This window comes from Heterodontus francisci, chromosome 25 (assembly GCF_036365525.1).
Source record: "Heterodontus francisci isolate sHetFra1 chromosome 25, sHetFra1.hap1, whole genome shotgun sequence".
NCBI lineage: Eukaryota > Metazoa > Chordata > Chondrichthyes > Heterodontiformes > Heterodontidae > Heterodontus > Heterodontus francisci.
The window spans coordinates 53,542,829-53,555,306 of record NC_090395.1 but is presented as its reverse complement, the minus strand read 5'-3'; the positions used below and the strand labels follow the sequence as shown (position 1 = coordinate 53,555,306).

Here is a 12,478-nt window from a genome sequence, read left to right as displayed (position 1 = left end):
ACTTACCTTGTCCACCTGACTTTCTCCCCCCAAAGTACAGAAACTTTCAACTGTAACCCTTCCCACTATCCCCTACACCAATGAGATTACTTTGACCCCGTTCCCCCCCACTTCCACACCGAGAAACTTACCTCCTCCCCACTCCCCACCAGTGTTCCGCCTTGGTTCCCGAGACGGGGATCCGAAGACACGGGAGTGCAGGCCAGTGACACAAAGATTGCACTGGGATGGACAGCAGGAGCATAAGGGTAATGAATTCCTTCATTTCAATTAATTTGAATATTTAAATGGAGCTCCTGTTGCTGAGTGGCGGAGGTGGGGGTCCGCCACGAGGCCTCGTCGCCGCCAGCAATATCATGCCGGGCCTTCCTGGTGTCAGGCTGCGTGGCGGCCCTCTCCCAGAGGCATTTTCTGGCCCCACCCCATCACAACCCCTGACTTCGCTGGGGCTGTAATATTCAACCTATTATTTGAATGGAGAGAGACTGCAGAATGCTGCGGTACAGAGGGACCTGGGCGTTCTTGTACATGAATCAAAAAAATCCAGCAAGCAGAGACAGCAAGTAATTAGGAAGGCAGATGGAATGCTGGCCTTTATTACAAGGGGATTGCAATATAAAAGTAGGGAGGTCTTGCTCCAACTGTACAGGGCATTGATGAGACTGCACCTAGAGTATTGTGTACAGTGTTGGTCACCTTATTTAAGGAGGGACATATTTGCATTGGAAGCAGTTCAGAGAAGGTTCATTCGGCTGATTCCTGGGATGAGGGGTTTGTCTTATGTGGAAGGTTGGGCCTATACTCATTGGAGTTTGAAGGTGATATTATTGAAATTCTGAGAGGGATTGACAGGGTAGATGCTGAGAGGATGTTTCCCCTTGCTTTGGAATCTAGAACTAGGGGTACAGTTTCAAATTAAGGGGTCTCCCATTTAAGATGGAGATGAGGAGGAATTTCTTCTCAGAGGATCGCTAGTGTTTGGAATTATCTTCCCCCGCAAGCAGTGGAGGCTGGGTCATTGAATATATTCAAGGTTGAGTTAGACAGATTTTTGATTGGCAAGGCAGTTAAGGGTTATGTGGGGCAGGCGGGAAAGTGGAGTTAAGGCCACAATCAGATCAGCCATGATTTTAGTTAATAGTGGAGCAGGCTTGAGGGGCTAATGCCTACTTCTCCTATTTCTTATGTTCTTATGTTATGTTCTTATGTAAGTAGATTCAGTAGGTCCTTCAGACCAATTCCCTAAATATCAGAACTCACGATCTCAAAGTACTGAAATCAGTTGCCAGAAACAGGCAGAAGACAATAAAGGGTTGTTTAATTGTCTTAACATTTTAGTTTCTAAGAAGAAATATTGATTTAAAAAATTATATTCTTTAACAAATCTAAAAAAATATACTTACGTTCCATCTTCATTGCTTCTATAGAAGACCATGAAAGGATCTGACTTTCCAAAGAAATCTTTCTTGTCAAGTTTATTGGCACAAAATTGCATTGTTGCAACATCCTGCAGTAGAAATAAACAATATTGGGCTTTAATAAAGCAAAATCCTTTTGGCTACCATCACTGATTGTGAACCTAATGGAGAGATAAAGGAAAGTTACAAATAAAATGCCTCCTGGACAGCATTAAACCATATTTCTGTTTGTACCTCAGTCATCGCTGAGCAATCATGAACCTTTCACACCAAAGTGCCATGTAAAGTTCATGTAAGAGAAGAAAATTGTAAAACATATGAACCAATTCTTGAGCAGACAGAGCCACAATCATATGCGTGGGAAGGATTAACCTGACTTCCATTTGAATAGTCAGTTCAATGAAGATCATGTTAAGAATAGAACCAGTTGATATGGCTGAGCAGCACTACTTGTGTTTTCTGAATTCAGATTCAAATTCAGAATTCTAGAAAACTAGGAATTCCTTAATATTACACAACAATTTGTCCCAAAATAACAATGTTCTATTTTTGCCCAAGTGATCCAGATAAACATTTATTTACTGTAACAGCTGGTTTAAAATCGGTGTCATCAGCAAAATTACAATTAATATCCCCTTTATGTTATAGGTTGCCACCGAAATGTATGACCTGCTGCAGAACTTGAAGATGTTCATTTAGAAAATCAAAAGGTTCAGAATTCAGGAGACAACCATCTTTACACACACTTATTGAATCTATTTGCATAGGTAATCCAAAAGTTCAGTGGTATTCCCTTAAGAGGCACTTACTGTGCAAGAATCTATTTCTGAGGATTTGCACATGCTGGAAAAGGATCTGGTAATGAAATAACTTTGGCTCTGGATATTTTGTAAACTATTTATTAATAAGAGGGTGAATAATTTATCTTGGAAGAAGTGTATCATTGCATAAAATTAGAGATAGGAACCTCTTCTATTGTCATGTTCAGCGAGTCATTGAGTGAAATGACTGTAACGCTTGATAGCAGTACAATGGAGTTTTGCTTTTCTTTACTCAATAGCTTTTCACCATCAATTTGTGTCTCCTTTCCTGAAGACAATTATCTACTACAGCTCCATGGGTGTTGATCACCCTCTGCTAAATCATCTAAGTATTGTCAGGAAAAACATACCACCCCCACCCACTCCCCCCCCCCCCCCCACCCCCACACCTACCAAGACCATTTCGCCACATGAATATTGAAACTTAAAATTGCAAGCCCCTGACTGGAAAGACATTTTTGTATAGTAACTAACAGTGTTGGAACAAAAGGGACCCAGTCGTTGCTTCCCCAATACACAAAAGAAGTGGTCAAACCAGTTTTAGTCACATGACTAGCTGGCTGGAGTTTTTTAAAATTTGAACTTCCAACAAAGGATTTGAACAGTCAAAGTGCTCATGGAGTAAAGATCTCTCGTGGAACTGAAGCAAGAATTACCTCCTGTCATGTCTGCCTGTTCCATCTCCTTCCCACTGAACTGAATCTTGTGAAAACACGTGAAACTCAAAGAGAGAAAAGTTTCTAACATGAACAAAGTTTTTAGAACAATGGGCCCCGATGAAAGCAAGACTACATACAAGAAAGACTACACTGTGAACTCTAAGCACCGTAACAAGATATTGCCTTATTGTTCCACCTTATCTTTACTTCTCTTTTCTGTTCCTATCTGCATGTTTATATCGCATGTGCATGCTAGCATGGGTGTGTTGTATATCCGTAGGTGTGAACTGTATTAGAGTTCAAGGTTTAAGTTTTAATAAAATGTCATCTTTTTTAAACCCGAGAAAGCCTGTGTGAATTGGTTTCTTTGTCTTATAATTGGAAAACTGTGAACAAGGATTGATTCACAAAAAGGGGATCTCAAAACACAGCATGTTTAAAAGTAAAACCCTATTACAATAAGACCAGGTGACGATAGTAACAGACCCCTAGACACCTTTCGCACCTGGTTGTAACAGTATTCGCTTGGGAACCTCAACCATTGTCAGCAGGTTACCAAACAACAGGTTACTAAATAGCATTACATTGAGGCAACTTTGTCCTCAGTTGTACCCAACTCATGCACTTTTCAAGCAGTGGTTGCTAGAGTTCGATTGTGGGCACAACACCTGACCAATATTACCATTGTAATTCATGCAATGTTAGTTTATTACCAAATACCATCAATTTCTAGTATTTGCAGGGGTAAAGCAAATTGTAGGTCCCTGAGGCTGGTCTGTGTGAATCTTCTAAACACAGCACAAACCAGGGATCAACCTCAGACTGTCTCATCAGCTACACACTGAGTAAATTCATTCAGCCTTTGGGAGAGGCATGATTCTTTTATTTCTCAATAAAACACAATTAAGTAAGCCCGTTGCTTTTTGCAGTGACTTGTTTCTACAATTTTATGCAAATGCTGGAAGTATTTTCCTTCAGCAGAGAGATGAAAACATTTATCTTTGACTAGCTTGACAAGAAAATGATGACAAAGTATGGGTACATGCAGTAAAATTTTATGCAAAAATCATACTGCATGAATTGCAATGAGAAATAAAATCAAATAAAATAAAATAATGAATGGAGTCTATTAGAAGGAACTGTGAAGCTGAAACCTTTGTGCTTATTATAATTGGAGCTGGCCTACTGTTAATGTCAGATATATACAGAAAATAATTTAACGTGTTGGGGAATATTAAAATTTCATTAGTGGTTATGAAGATGAAGGATCTATTAACAATAGGAAAGCTCAAGCTTTTAACAAGGAAAAACTCATAAGATAGTACTTTCCTGTATGCCTCAGAAACCTGGACAATAAGTAAAGACCTGTGGAAGAAAATACAGGTTTTTGAAGTGTGGATACTAAGATGAATGCTTAAAATTCCTTATGCAGACTATAAGACAAATGAAGAGGTGTTTGAAATTGCAAGAGCAAAAAGAACTCTAAAAAGTGACATCCAGAAAAGAAAATGTCAGTACTTTGGCCATTTGATCAGAGCTGAAAAACTACAGAGATCTCTTCTGGAAGGCCAGCAGAAAGAGCAGTCGACCTAGGCGTAGTTGGACGATGGACGTCACAGAATGGTTGCAGACGAGCTACAGTGGATGTGAGAGGCTGGTGCAAGATAGACGAGCGTAACATACCATGGCAGCAGATCTTTTGGTAGGAGTTGCTACAAGCAGCAGCAGCAGTAGTATGGAACAACCTTTGTATAAAGGGCTGGATAAAAGTATCAGATTTCATTTCAGCTTGACCTCCATTTTAAAGCCATTGAAAACACTTGATTTACCCTGAATATTTAGTGCAATGTCTTCCAATTGGCAAAACTGAGGGCTAAATACTTGGCATCTTTGTACTATATTCCTCTGAGAGCTTTTAGGCAGACATTAACAAGTTCATTTCATATGCATTTATGTCAGTTTAAATATACCACAGAGCAGAATGTTATGTGTGCATACAAAGAACCTATACCTACATCCCAGATTCACATCTGTTTAAAGCAGAGCACAAATGAAGGAAGTGCAGGCATGCTAAATACTGATAACTACACTTCACAAATCAGAAAATATATCTCTCAAAATAAAGAATCTTGCCAGCAATGCTTCCTTTCATAACTATAATCCTTGGCAAACCATTTAGGCAACATCCTTTTATTCTTATACTGTTTCTATTCTTTATTTGGGGTAAACGACAAGAGCCAATATCAAGCAGTCTTGGCTTTTCCCAGGATGACTACTGTGAGGAAGCTGAATTAACGTGCACAGTTGAAATGACACACCAGCTGAAGCAAGCTGAGCTAATGGCTGTAGCTACTGGTGTTAATTTTATAACTCATCTTAGCCAATTCCATCGATGGTGCCATCATTCACTGTTAAAAATATCAGTATGCCTACCCAACAACTCACTCTTCTGACTTCCTTTCACACAATAACACCCAAGTACACACAACTTGGTCACATCTGTAAGATATTAACGTCTGAAGCATCAGGTGAACACAATGAAACCAGGATGCAAATCTTACAGCTAAAGGTGCATTGAAGTTACAAAAGTACAATCTTTAAGAAGCAAAATAATGTTAAGGATCATCTGAGGTCATTATCTTTTTGGAAAAGCATTCTTGCTTCACTCTTAATCATGTGCAGAGAAAAGAATAGAAATTGATTTATATGCAAATGTAGATAGGAAAAAAACCTCTTCCCATCTAAATTATCTGCCTCTGTGCAGAACAGAGTTTCAACAGTAATAAACTTCAGCAATAGGTTCTCGTTATGTCTAGATTTGAGAAAATATTGTTTACCGCTCTGTAGTATTCAGCTTACCAATAGGGGTCCTGGAACAAAGTATATACATTGGCCTTCCATGGAACATCCTGAGCTGTAAGTGTATTACCAATTATTGAAAACTGGCTGTGTCACAGCACTGAATACACCAAGGTGTGTTTCACTGATGTGTTTTATCTTACTTGGTTTCAAGTTAGTTGCTCTGAAAGTAAACTATAATACCTGCCAGCCAAGACTTGGAAATAATTGATTGTTCCTACTCTACAACAGAATAGCTGCCAAGATTCTTTCCCAAAATATCTGGACTATTTTCTCTGGAAATCTTGGCAATCATTGTAGTGCATTATAGATACAGACATACAAAGAAAATTCTGGCCCATACTCCATTTTTAGCCCAAGATTCCAAAAAAATGCAGGTATCCTGTAAAGATGAGAGGATTGTATAAGAGGAATTGCCAAGTTGTCGGTCTAATGTTTTTCAGAAGGTATGCGCATTTAAGAAAGGTCCCTTTCTTTTGAAAAAAGTGTTGAAGCTGATTATCTAAAGTATAGGTCATTTTATGCACTTCTATTTGTCTGAGGTATGACAATTGTGGTTTTTATTGGTGTTGGATTCAGTATCTGTGGGATATAGGTCAGTCAAAGAGTGATGCATGACCTCCACTTATGGCTGGGAGAGTGCTTAGAAGTCTGAAAGCCCTTCCTAAAAGCTCATACATATGGAGTTATAGGTTAATGCAAGAGGGAAGATGGTAGTACACTGCCACTTGCTGCACACACCACACAACTCATGACATAACTCAATGTCACCCCATTAAGGTAGGCAAATCCCTATGTACCCCAATTCAGTTAAGTCCCCCACAAAGTCACCTTAATCCATAAGTATGGGACTCCTATAGCAATATTCAACAGCATCAATAGACTTCCTGAATGTATCTTGGCTGGAAAACCTGCATAAACAAAATATACCATTGCATTAATATCTTAACTATATGTGCCAAAGGCATTTTTTTTATTCACTTGTAGGATGTGGGCATTGCTGGCTAGACCAGCATTTATTGCCTATCCCTAATTGCACTTGAACTGAGTAGCTTGCTAGGACATTTCAGAGGACATTTTAAGAGTCAACCACATTGCTGTGGGTCTGGAGTCACATGTAGGCCAGACCAGGTAATGACAGCAGATTTCTTTCCCTTCCCTAAAGGACATTAGTGAACCAGATGGGTTTTACAACAATCGGCAATCATTTCATGGTCACCATTAGACTAGCTTTTTAATTCCCAGATTAACTGAATTCAAATTTCACCATCTGCCATGGTGGGATTCAAACTCATGTACCCAGAGCAGTAGCCTGGGTCTCTGCTTGGTGTGGAAATATTCTCTAATTTTAAAGAAATTTGTTGCAATAATGATTCAGTTGGGCTACTAAGTTTTTCTGTAACCAACTCTCAAGATCTACCATATTGTATTTCAGAAAAATATTCTTTTCTTCTCACCAAAAGCTAAACTAGGTCAAATATTTTCCAGTATTTGCACCTTACCAGCATTGGAGAGCAGGAATGCCTCTGTGTCCCTGGCATCATGTTGGAGGGTAGAAGGAAGAAAGCCTCTAAAGGAAGTTGATTGTCAGATGATCAATTCAACTACCCAGTCCCGCACTTTGAAATAATGTTAAAAATATTGTCCCCGTCCCCCCCACTATTCAGTTGCCTTGGAGGCTACTGGCAACACTACGCTGTACATGACCTTTAACTTCTGCTACAACCATTCTCCAAGAACAGGTAAATCCACCAAATTAATTCCAAAAACTCAGTTGGGGTCAGGGCTACATCCTTGTGGGCAGGCACAAGCTCTGCATAATAGCTAAGCAGAAGACAGACCAGAATATGCATAAAATAGGTTTTCACAGTTTATATACCAACATTGTAAACAAAAGCTAACAGAGAAAAATGTATGAATGTATTCTGCAACAGCTATAACTTGATCTGTCCAAATTATAAATGAAGCATGGAATGAAACAGTTACCCACAGTTTGCAGTTGTAATTGTGACCAAGCCATCAGCCTACGAGAGGAACTTCTGGCATCCACACATGCGCAGTTAAATGTGGAAATCCAGAAGTTGCTGTCAGAGAGTCCCTGGATCCTCCGCAGGGTGCACTATTGAAGTGCCTGCAGATGGAAAACTTCGAAATCACTTGATTTGATGTGAACTTTGTGACACAGCACAGCTTGTGTTTGTTTGTTTTTTGAGACAGTTTCTGATTTGAAATTGAAACTCAAGGTTTCCAAGCTCTGGGGAGTCACACCCAGGTTAGACAAACAAACAGTCCTGTGATTGAAAAGAAACAGCTTTTTTTTAACCAAGGAGATATGACTGGAGGTTTTAGTTTCAGTTTGTCAAGAAAACTCCGGAGTGTTAAGCCAGCTAAAAGGAAAGCTGGGTGTGTTGTTTGACTGGATGTTTTTTGAAAAAGACGGAAGCCAGCTGCAAGGTTGCTTCGTGTTTTGTAAAATGAAGACTTTGAGAGAGTTGAGAAGGACTCTGCAGTGGATGGAAAACTAGCTGAATTATTTTAATGAGACAGACTGAACGCTGCAAGTTTCTGGGCTTCTAGAGAATCAGACTACAAAGCAACGGCTTGAAAAGTTTGGGTGTTGGTAAACAAGCCTTGAGGAGCAACCATTGGTGATGACTAATGGCAGTTGTCTTCAGTGACTGAAAAGTTATCAGTGATACCATGCCATCCGGACGGTTGAGGGCAAGGTCGAAGTGGTTCGAAAGGTAACAAGACCAAACCGTTAAATGGAAGATTGCATTGCTCTCTATCGACGGGAAGTCATTACCTCCGTATATGCAATCTGGAGGACAGAACTTGAAGAACTATCTGAGGAAGATCCTGACTTGGTTGTACTGTGGGACTGTACAGTGCCACTTTGCAGATCAGACTATTCTGAAGATCCGCAAGGGCTATTGTTGATGATTCTGCTAATTAATGTGTAGCCTTTAAGGTGCACATATCAACTGGTAGTTAACTGTTAGCTCGTGTTTAATTTATGTTGGTTTTGGTGTGAGTGTTAAAGTAAAATTTCTAAAACTGAAATCAAGTCCGTTTGGTTTGTGGTTTCCTAAATAGGGGTCAGTTCGTGGATTAAATTATTTTCGTTTGTTGGTGATCTCCACGGGGATCATAACTTCCACTTTTTAGACTATTAGCCTCGCTATAAAAACTCTTGAACAAGTTATGCCTTGTTGAATTAGGTGTAACTGGGGTTTTAAAGCCCTGACAAACTAATTTTAAATTTGTGGAATGTCAAGTTTTTCTATCATAGAAAATTCCATAGGTTTCTAAAATATTAAAAACATTAAGTTTTCTTATGATATTACAATTTCTATCTTCGTCCCATATATATTTTTATTCTACTCTCTGAAAAATGATTAATAAGTTATCATTGCTTTTTACTTCCTGATTTGCTGTCCATAAGAATTCATTAATGCAACTGGCTGCTTGACCTGTTGATGAAATCACTTGCTGAACACCAGAATGAAGGTAACATTGGGAAAGGTGAAATCTAGGCCACAGATATCGCTAGCTTTTTGTGGGCAGTGACAAGCACCATCACTTCGCAGTTGACTACCAAAATCTGGACCATCATTTTTAAACCAGAATCCCTACAATGCTTTCACAGTGGAAAATCTGAGGTAATTTTCATTTTTGATGATATAAACTATGCCAATATTTAACTCTTACTGTACAATAACGACTAGAAAATTAGAATCAAAACTAAATATCATGAAGACACATCTGAAGTAACAACGTGGAAAAAAAGTAGTTAAAAACTCCAGGTGGAGACCTCTGTATTAGAGCAATGGCCTGACTGACTATTTTGACTTCATGTTTGTCAATACAAAGCTCTGTTTAGGTTGCATTCTCGGTGGAATTGTTTGCACAGCAATCTTCATTTTTTAAAATCTAAATAATATTGCATGAATGGGAGGGACCTTAAAAATGAAATGGATGTCTGATGGTAAATGCAGAGAAATATATGAGACACATGTGGGCAGCTGTGCAAGAATAGCAGGTCCCCCGTGATGTGTATGAAACTGCAGGAGCAATTGTAGTACAGTCCCTGTGACAAGAGTTCTTAAAGCCAGTGTTTCTCATGAATGCTCAGACTGCTGCAATAAGTGCTTTGGGCTCCATGTTTTCAACAGGCTCTCTTGCCTGACTCAATGGGCTGGATTTTGTTCCCAATGGCAAATGAATGGCGCCAGCCGTTCATTGCACCTGCACTCGCCCACAGGCTTTCTTTGGAATTTTGTACTGGATCCTCCTTTGATTGGAGAGCTACTTTGGTGCAGCACCCTCTACAACTGTGTATCTCCATAACAGCACAGTATCTGAACCAGTAAGTGTCGGCTAGAATATTTAATTCAATGTCAAATCATGTACAGAAAGCAAAATAGAGAGAACTAAATAAAGATGGGATTAAGAGATAAAAAGGACAAAGAAAAAGTTAAGAAAATTATTGTTATTTGTTCTTTTACTTTTTGAATCTTCAACAATAATTAAAATAGAAGAAATAAGGAGCCGTAGAATCGGAGCGGCAGTGGCTGCCACGGAACCCGATGCCGGGATTACCGGCTCTGACTTTCCAGAGGGCGACGAAGCTCCGTGGTGGCACCTCCGCCACCCTGCGACAGGACCCGACTTTACATATGGTAAGTACCTCCTTGCATCCATTTGAATGTAATTTGCCAGGATCTTACCATCCATTCCCAATCTTGAGTTTGACGTGCGACATTCACGTCCATGAGAAGCTGGCACCACCAAGGTGGGGAAGGGGTCAACTCTATATTGTGTGCATGGAAGGGAGGGGGAAAGGGGGCAACTCTGCATTTGGATACAATCGGCTGAACTTTAGCAGCCCCTCGATGCTGGGGGTCATTGGGGAGGGGGGGGGCCCGTAAAATACTTGCGGGAGCAGCCTGCCATGATCCCTGACGCTGAGAAGGCCCCACCGCATTTTACCGGCAGTGTGAGGCCTTGGTGCTGCCCCACCGCCAAGCGGGGCCTTCATTTAAATATTAAAATCAATTAAGAAAAGATGCAAATCAACTTACCTTGTGTCAGTGGACATTACACGCTGATTTTACGGCTGATAGCCGCAACTCGCGCGTTTTTCGAACTCTATTCGGAGTTCTGAGGCGAGACACTGGTGGGGAGGGCGGAGGACTGAAATTATCTGGGCGAGTGGGGAAGCAGGGAAAACCTTTTTTATTGGTTGTGGGGATGGTGGGAAGGGGTTAAAGGGCAAATGTGACGAGGTTGGAGGAGGGGTGGAAGTTCGGGGTGGGAATAAAGTTAATGTTTATTACATTGGCCTATAAAAAACCATGGGGGGGGGGGAAATGGGAAAGGGACTTCAACTTTTGTTTTTTAAAAAAAAATGAACAGTTTCTCTTTAAAAATTCAAATTTTTGCTAAGGGCTTGAAGCCCTTGAAAAAAATGGCACCGGTGCCGGTGCAGTACCGCCGGACACCACTGCCGAGGACAGAGTGGCCGCCCCTTCCATTTAAATGAGCCCCCACGCAAAATATCGTGGGGGCTCAGCTACGGCGCTTCCACTTCTGAAGTCTGCCGATTTCAAAGCCTGCCACCGTGACGTGCAGCCACTAATCAAATTCAGCCCACTGTTTGCATGCCTGGCAGCCTTTTGAAGATTGCACCAGCACCTACTCCTGCATCAGGCGATGCCATTCACGGCATTTCCAATGTTGTCCCCACCATGTGATTGGGGGAGAGGGTGGGCGGCCGCCGTCATTATGGTAAGTGTCCACCCGCCTCAAAATCGCAGCGGCACGGCCATGTTCCGCGCCCGCCGCTGCTCCTGGCGTGGAACTACTGTCTTCATAAGTATTCAGAGGTCTGGGTCTCTATATTGTAATTGGATTTGCTGTGAAAATGCCTAGCAGCAGGCACATGGGTGCAGTAAGCACAGATGAGGCTGCTGCTTCTCAAGGCAATAGCATACTCTATCCCTCCCTCAAATGAGAAAAGAACTGCCAAAAGGCAAGCAGTATGAATCATTCATTGGAGCACTGAATGTGACAGCATCAGTTGCAGAGAGCATCATTGACCTGATGCAAAGAAAGTGCATGGCCACGTGAATTGTAAGGGTATTCTACTGACACCCAGGAACCACCCTTCTTACTCATTCCTGCAACTGGAGGTGGTACACAGAAAAATGCAACATCAGGATGTTGAACTGCCAACATATACACTATCACCAAGGGCAAACACTGGGGCAAATATACAGAACATTTCTAGAGCAATAAATTACGTTTACTTTATTGCCACTTAGTCTAAGGAGTTTCTTTCTATTGAGACAGAATAGGGTGACTGTAAATGTACTCTTTCATCTTGCATCATTATTATTGAAATGCTGCACTTCCAAATACACACTCCTAATGACACTGCAGTCTGTGGCTTGCAGTGTGATTCCCTAGCGCTTCCTAACACGTAGTGAAAGTTGGTCTCGTAGATGCCATTTCACAGATCACCTCTTCTTTCACTATCTTTCTTTTCTATCAACTGTTTGAAATAAATTTAGCAAAGTTGAGTTTTTCCTGTGATATTGCAAGCAGTGAATTGGCTGTTTGCCTACTAAAAAAGATTTCCTCCATGTTCTGATCCAAAGAACAAGTAAATTTCCAATTAAAAAAAAAAGCAAATTAAAATCCAACCAAGAAGCTTAGG

The 12,478-nt window shown here is 40.7% G+C and overlaps 1 protein-coding gene across 7 annotated transcripts in view; it reads right to left on the bottom strand.

Annotated features, from left to right (window-relative positions):
* Positions 1 to 12,478, bottom strand: part of LOC137383870 (copine-8-like) — a 699,632-nt gene that overhangs the window by 330,906 nt on the left and 356,248 nt on the right. For all 7 annotated transcript variants that reach the window (XM_068057206.1, XM_068057208.1, XM_068057209.1 and 4 more), the window contains one exon: positions 1,404 to 1,507. In XM_068057206.1, coding sequence (XP_067913307.1) covers positions 1,404 to 1,507 — 104 coding nt within the window. The remainder of the gene's footprint in view (positions 1 to 1,403; positions 1,508 to 12,478) is intronic.